The sequence below is a fragment of the Colobus angolensis genome, unplaced genomic scaffold, assembly GCF_000951035.1.
Source record: "Colobus angolensis palliatus isolate OR3802 unplaced genomic scaffold, Cang.pa_1.0 Scaffold46, whole genome shotgun sequence".
Lineage (NCBI taxonomy): Eukaryota > Metazoa > Chordata > Mammalia > Primates > Cercopithecidae > Colobus > Colobus angolensis.
In genome coordinates this window covers 479,918-487,976 of record NW_012118043.1, presented here as the reverse complement: position 1 = coordinate 487,976, position 8,059 = coordinate 479,918, and the positions used below count along the sequence as shown (strand labels likewise).

Sequence of the window (8,059 nt, the reverse complement as noted above, 5' to 3'; positions counted from 1 at the left end):
AGAAAAACAGCATTTAAATCAGAGGAAATTCCTGTCTCTCACTACCCTAAGGAAGGAACCCTAAAACAGGTTAGCAGTAACTAGAAAGCAAATGAGAAAGTTCTTTGCAAAAATTTGAGAATATAACCCCAAATTAAATGAGCAGATGATTAGTTAATGCACCAGGATGTCTTATGCACACAAGATAATAAAAGCAATATTAAAATCAATAAACTATCAGTATAACAAATGATATTTAATTTCAACTCTGGCCTATTTTTGCAAATTCATCAATGTTTATATGAAACACATTTTCTGACCACTCCCCTGCCTCAAGTAGCCCCTCATTTTAGCCGTACGTTCACCAAGACTTTTATTTATATTAAAAGTCTATTGAGTATATTTACAGTAATAATCATGTTCTTTATCGTATACAAACTTGAAATAAGATTTTTACTTTAGGCCGGGCGCGGTGGCTCAAGCCTGTAATCCCAGCACTTTAGGAGGCCGAGACGGGCGGATCACGAGGTCAGGAGATCGAGACCATCCTGGCTACCACGGTGAAACCCCGTCTCTACTAAAAAATACAAAAAAACTAGCCGGGCGAGGTGGCGGGTGCCTGTAGTCCCAGCTACTGGGGAGGCTGAGGCAGGAGAATGGCGTGAACCCGGGAGGCGGAGCTTGCAGTGAGCTGAGATCTGGCCACTGCACTCCAGCCTGGGCGACAGAGCGAGACTCCGTCTCAAAAAAAAAAAAAAAAAAAAAACTCTTTAACAGGCCGGGCGCGGTGGCTCAAGCCTGTAATCCCAGCACTTTAGGAGGCCGAGACGGGCGGATCACGAGGTCAGGAGATCAAGACCATCCTGGCTAACACCGTGAAACCCCGTCTCTACTAAAAAATACAAAAAACTAGCCAGGCGAGGTGGCGGGCACCTGTAGTCCCAGCTAATGTAGTCCCAGCTACTCGGGAGGCTGAGGCAGGAGAATGGCGTAAATCCGGGAGGCTGAGCTTGCAGTGAGCTGAGATCCGGCCACTGCACTCCAGCCTGGGCGATAGAGCGAGACTCCGTCTCAAAAAAAAAAAAAAAAAAAGATTTTTACTTTAAACTTCTGGTGTAGACTTTTATTATAAATACAGTTCTTCAGCCAAAAAAGGAAAGGACACTCCAATGTAGTATACCTTGTCACTTCTATATTGATAATGCCTGGGGAGTATCCCCATCACTCACAAACTTGCACAGAAACTGATACTCTCTTGCGAGAAGACTAATAATAAAAAAGAACAGCAAAAAATAATGATAATAATTAGTGCTAACGGCTCTTGAAATGAAGAGCAAAGGTTATCCAGTTGCTATTTACAGATTTTTCCCTGGTTAAAATTTAATTACAAACCTATACAAACTAAACTTTAAACCTAATTTCTTATTTATTTATTTATTTATTTACTTATTTATTATTATACTTTAAGTTCTAGGGTACACGTGCACAATGTGCAGGTCTGTTACATATGTATACATGTGCCATGTTAGTGTGCTGCACCCATTAACTTGTCATTTACATTAGGTATATCTCCTAATGCCATCCCTCCCCTCTACCCCAACCCCAGGACAGGCCTTGATGTGTGATGCTCCCCTTCCTGTGTCCAAGTGTTCTCATTTAAACCTAATTTCTTATAACAGAAAACAAATTCTAAACATGAGGCATATTTCAACACTAACAAATTAAGTATTTCCTCAATCACATCTCATTTAAGAAATAAATGCAAGAAAGGGAAGTATATCCATATTTTATTAGAAATTTTAAAATATTATTATTTCCCTAAATCTGCCACAATATGCTACTAAAACAAGGCCTGAAAAAAATGCATGAGTCAATCAGTAACTAAGTATGTAAATGCATAAACCTGATTGTATTGTTTTGAAGAAAACCAAATTAAAATTAACAAAAGTACATTTCCCTCTTTTAATGCACAAAAGAAAATCTGTAATGAAAATCTTCCTTCTGTGTAAAAAAAAATATATCTTTGCTCTTTGAATAGCTTGAAAGTTACTCTGAAAACAAAAACTTATTTGAGGTTACTATATTTTTAAATTACAAACAGTAGTTTTTGAAGAGGTATCTTTGTGACACAGTCGGGCAGTAATCAATTCTGTACTGCTACACCATCTTTAGTAGTGTAATTACCAAATACGGGTTGCAACACGTAGGCTTTAAGGTGGTAAGCAGAATAAAGATAACAAATAACAACAGAGTTGCAGTCCCAGCTACTTGGGAGGCTGAGGTGATAAACAGGATCAGTGAGCCCAGGGCTGTAGTGAGCTATGACGGCATCACTGCATTCTAGCCTGACCCACAGCATGAGACCCTGTCTATAAATAAATAAAATAACACAGTCTCTATAATTCCACTATTCTAGATAACCATTTTTAACTGCAATCTCAATAGCTTTGAAAATTAGTTTTGTTGGCCAGGCATGGTGGCTCACGCCAGTAATCCCAGCACTTTGGGAAGCCGAGGGGTTGGATCACGAGGTCAGGAGTTCAAGACCAGCCTAGCCAAGATGGTGAAACTACATCTCTACTTAAAAAAATACAAAAATTAGCCTGGCATGGTAGCTGGCGCCTGTAATCCCAGCTTCTCAGGAGGCTGAGGCAGACAATTGCTTGAACCCGGGAGGCAGAGGTTGCAGTGGCCAAGATCATACCACTGCACTCCAGCCTGGGCGACAGAGCAAGACTCCGTCTCAAAAAAAAGAAAGAAAGAAAGAAAGAAAATTAGTTCTGTTCAGTTTAGTTTGGTGAGGCAAGCATTCTACAGCAAATGCAAATGAGTAAAATGTAAATTAAAAAGAATATGTCACTTTAAAAGCTACCAAATTCTCAGTTAAGCCTAATTTATAGCAATGATTAAAGAAAAATAAAAATACTCTTTGATCAACCTGCTAACTATTTCCTCCCAGGAGCTCAGCCACAAATTCATAACCAGGTTTCAAGAACAAATTTCTAGAATATACTCAAGCTCTGAAGAAGAAATTTGCATCTCCTTTCCAACTAGCAATCACTATTTTAACCATTTTTGACCATGAGAGCACTATTTACACCAAAGAACATGTCTTGTTAGCTTCAAGTGCTGTATTTAAAAAGATGTAACAGAGGAGCTCTATGTTTGAATACAAAACACCATAGGAATCACTGGCAAATTCTAAAATGAAAAACAGGTCTCTGAAATGCCCAGAGCCAGCTGCTACTGTCCAGAAGCCAGCTACTTCCCACAGAGCAGCAGATCGGCATGAGGCACAGCTTAAGTGGGAATGTCATCTCCTAAGGCAAGGTTCGGCAAAGTTTTCTGTATAGGACCAGCTAGTAAATATTTCAGACTTTGCAGGCCTCATAGTCTCTGTAACTACTATTCAGCTCTGCCTTGTAGCACCAAAGCAGCCAGACAGTATGTAAACGAATGAATTTGGCTGAGAGACAATAAAACTTTAATTTCTATAATTTTCATGTTTCATAGTATATTATTCTCCTTTTGATATTTTTCAACCATTTAAAAATGTAAACATCACTGTTAGTTCACAGACCACACAAACACAGGTAGCTGTTTGGGGTCTGCTAGATTTGGCCTATGGGCCATAATTTGCCACTCTTGCCTAGGGCCCAGTTTTCCTTCAACCTGTGCCTACTCTTTCTCCTCCTTTTATGTCACCTGCAAACTATGTCTTTTCCCTTTTAGCAAAGCTTTCCTTTTCTTTCTCTAAGTCACTGATGGCCAGTTTCTGTTTCTTTCCCATAGGTCCCAAAAGTCCAAGAGAATAATTAGGAGGTCAGGAAAGACAAGCACAGCCTGAAGAAGGGGCACAGCCTCCTCTTCTAGTGCTTTCCAGCTATGTGAGCTTGTGCAAGTTACGCAACCATTCCAAATCTCCATTTCACCACCAATAAAAAAAATTATGGCACCCAACTACCTGAAAGTAATAGTGCAGTTGCCACTTTGTATTGAGTAAAGCAGGTAGAGGAAGAAATATAACCTGTGGAGAAGGGTTGCCAAACATGATTCAGAAACAAGGCAGCAGATATTGCGCTTTTAAGCTGTTACATCATGTAGCGTATGGGTTCCCAAGCAGAGAAAGGAACCTCAGTGAATTCGGATCAAGTTCTGGGGGAAGGAGAAACTAGCAACCTCATTGACTGCATGCTACTTTTCATAATTTTCAGAACAGGCCAGAAACTCAGTAAACAAAACCTGAGAATGTCTGTGGCAAAAGAACAGTGTAGACCCTGAAGAGCATAAAAATGAATAAAACTCAGCCCTTCATTTTAAAGAGTTTATAATTTATTAAACATAAGAACCTACAGTACAAAGTAAATATGATATGTATAAACCAACTACATTAAGTTAAAAACAAAAAGAACCAAACAAAAACAGCAAGGGGAAGAATTTCCTAGGAGCTAGACTTAAACAATAAACAGGATTTCAAAAAACTAAAAAGGAACAGAAATTTGAGAGAGCTATTCATCTACATATCTAGGATTACAGGACATGTGGATTCTCAACTCCAGTAGACATTATTAAATTGTTCTCCAAAAACACTGTGCTTCCACCAATGGTCAATTCCCATCCTGACATTTGGTACAATCAGAGTTTATTTTAAGATGCTTTGTCCCATGTGATGGATAGAGAAGTGTAGCTCAATTTAATTTTCATTTCTTGTCTTCACATTCTCTAGAGTTGTTTTATATGTTTGCTTTCATATGAAATAAAAGGCACAATCTGTTTATGGATGATATGTCATTCTGTGTGGCTGAAGCACAGAATACAGAAAGTACAGAGGACAAGACCCTCTCTCTTCCAGAGGTTTCTCCAGGCCCTTGCTCTTTTCCTCTCCACCCCGTAAATTGCTGGTTTGCATCAGTAGATAGGGATAAATCTTTCCTTTTTTCCTTGAATGTACCACAGTAAATTAGAGAGTTTATAAATGAATGAATGTGGTAGAAAAATACTGGTCTTGACAGAAACATTTGAAACCATTTCCTTTATTTTTGCCCAAAACTTGGTTTCTGCCCAATTTGGATCATAGAACAGTAAGGTGCCTCAGAAAACACACACAAATTTGATTCACGTCTAGAGACCTGACGGCAAAGACTTGGCAGGAATACGTCCACCTTCTCCTTATTCCATCTAGAAGGCAGAAAAGGCAGGAAAGATAAATCAGGGTATGAGCCTGATTTACTGGCACTGATTAGGAAGGTTCTGCCTCTGAAAGTTCCCATAAGAATATGATTTTCAGGTAACAATTCCTATACATTATTTTCAGAGAAAATGATTATTTTAACCAAAATCTTATTTAGTCTTTCCATGCTAAGAATAAAGTGGCAACCAAAAGGAACCAACACAGCACACAGAACTCTCAAAAATGTAACAAAAAGCTAAGTTCTCAACTCTGGTCAACAAAGCACCAGAGCTAGGAAAAATTACACTCCAAAAATTGATGAATGTGTGTCACATTCCCAACTACAGTGGGTAAACTGAAAATCACTATAAATATTTGTTTTCAAAAATGATTTGCTGTTATCATTTCAGTAACGCTATAATGCCACACTGCCTCAAATACAAATAGATTTGTCTAATCCCATGATTCTTAACCCTGGGCAAAATTTTGTCCCTCTGGGGACATTTGGCGTTTTTTTTGTTTTGTTTTGTTTTGTTTCTGGTGCTTAGATTAGAAAAGGAATACTACTGGCACCTAGTGCACAGAGGTTAAGGATACTGCTAAACGTCGATGCACAGCATAGTTCCCCAAAGCAAAGAAGTGTCTGGCTCAAAATGTCAATAGGGCCAGGAAACTGTGATCTAAACCATTTCTTCTTGATTAGTTGGGACATGTTGACAAATATACAGGGTTAGAGATGATAAGCACTCTTCTTAAAGAACTATTAAGCTAGACAATTTAGGGTCCTATAGAAGATCTTGATATTTATGTCAACAAATAGCTTTCTATTCAGTAATTTTCAGTTGAAATATGTAAAGAAGAATATAGACCACAGTCCATGATTCTGCCCACCTTATCAAGCAATTCTCCTCTACGTTTATTAGTTTATCACATAACCTATAAGAACATCTACCTACACCGAAATCTGTAACCAAACTGACTAGTGCTGGGTTCACCTATCACAAATTAGTATTTCCCCACATTTCGATCCTAACCAAATTCCCACCTGCTTACCAAAAGTGACCAGTCCTCAGATTTAAAGAGTGGGTTTCATGTGGTCTTTTCCTGAGGAAACTTTCATATCTAAAATTCTCTTTCTCTGATATGACAATCCATTAAAAGTTTACTGTCCAGTTCCATGAAATTTAAAATCCCGAGTGAGAAGGGAAGTTGATTTTGACTATAAACATAAAGGCAGCTACAAAGGGAGGTCCTCTATTAAAAAGTAAGGGGTAGTGGCAATCAAGTGGAATAAAATACACAAAGGCCATAGAGGCCTCTTTAAACATAACAAAGTCCTTAGAGATTGTTTTATTTCCCAATTAAAGTTTCCTTGGATGTTTCAACAAAGAAAGACATTTTTCTGGGGAAGTCTTTTCGTTTTGTTTTGTTTTTCCTTTTTAAATGTCTCTACTTTCAAATTTGCTGAAGGCACTTACTTTCCACTTTCTAGATATTATGCTAGTAGAAATATTTTTAAATTATGCAAAAGTTTAGTTCAAATTTAGAGGAATCACACGAGTTCAGAAATCCATTTTAAATGGTCACATACACCTAACAGAAAGAAAAGCATCCTGTAACTGATAGAAATCCATCTGAATGCTGAAGTTTCTCAAGCTAACAAAGCAAGCACTGTTTTGTAGAAAGATGGGCAGTTCAGCCTGCTGACGTTATCTGAAACACTTAAAGATGAAAACAAAACTATTGCTACATGGATGAGCTGGACTGCAGACCAAATGTCACTTTTTGAATGTAACTCTGAAATAGAAATTTCTGTCCTTAGGCTTAAGAAAAGTTCAAGTAGAAAAGTACTCTATTAACTTGGGAGAAAAAAAGATGCCAAAATGCCTTAACAACAACAACAAAAAAGGACATTAGAAGGTCATTCAAATGCAAGATCTAATTTCAGAGAGTTGAGCACAAGGAGCACAAATGTGGAAAACTCCAAGGATTTTTCATGTGCCACAAAAGGCAGCAAAGCACGTTTAGACAAACGTTGTGAAACTCTCTTTAATCTGGCTAAATGTAAAAAGTTTTGTTTTACAAGAACTTGACTAGACTCTCGCTGCAGTTCCAGCTTCTGAAAACAAGAAACAGCACCGGGCTCAAGAAAAGGGTAGGTAAGGGGAGCAGCCGTGTATCCACAGCTTCCCCTTCAGATCCCAAAGGAGGAAAGCTGCCGCCTGGAGGTATTGAGTAGCCAGGCAGCCTTACTGAAAACAACTAAGGTTTTTGAGCGAGCGTTGTTTTTGGCAAGAGGGAGGTGTTACCGGCTGCTTCCTGGGGTGCTGGAAGGAATGTGTCACCATCAATTAGAAAGTACACTAAGCCCCGTGTTTAGGTCACAGAAGGAGTACTGCCTCGTCCATCACGGATGAATCCATGCCAACTCTCAGAAACGAGGGAAGAGAAAGGAGAGCTGCAGGAAAGGTGGTGTGCCCATGACCTGCAAGTCCAAAAGGAAACTCCAACTTGTTCTGCAGGGAAATTGGGGCAAGCTGAGTTCACCGAGAACTCCAAGGAGTCAAGGAGGGCGGGTGCCCCTACACTTCCCCTGGGACCAGCGCCGCCCGACCGCAATTCTGGGGAAGACCCTGGCGGTCCTAGAGAGGAGGGACAGGCCCCCACTACTCACCTGCCAGCCCCGCGGAAGGGTTGGTGGATGAATGAACTGCCCCCCCCGCCGGCCGAGCCTCGCGGGACAGCGGGACACCTCAGGGTGCTCACCTGTGGGGATGCTCGAGGGCTTCTCCGAGTCTGCACCCAGATAGGGATTCCAGGGGTGGAGGACGAGCGCCAGGAGCAGCAGCTGAGGCTTCACCGTGCGCACCCCCATGTTCGGCCCTCGAGGGCCGCGCGGGCTCAGGCGTC

General features: G+C 40.2%; 1 protein-coding gene across 1 annotated transcript in view; it reads right to left on the bottom strand.

Moving 5' to 3' along the window:
- The window catches only part of PLOD2 (procollagen-lysine, 2-oxoglutarate 5-dioxygenase 2), an 89,201-nt gene extending 81,144 nt beyond the window's left edge, over positions 1-8,057 (bottom strand). Inside the window, exon 1 of the mRNA XM_011958067.1 lies at positions 7,916-8,057. Coding sequence (XP_011813457.1) covers positions 7,916-8,024 — 109 coding nt within the window. The 5' untranslated portion in view covers positions 8,025-8,057. The remainder of the gene's footprint in view (positions 1-7,915) is intronic.
- Between the last annotated feature and the right edge of the window lie 2 nt (positions 8,058-8,059).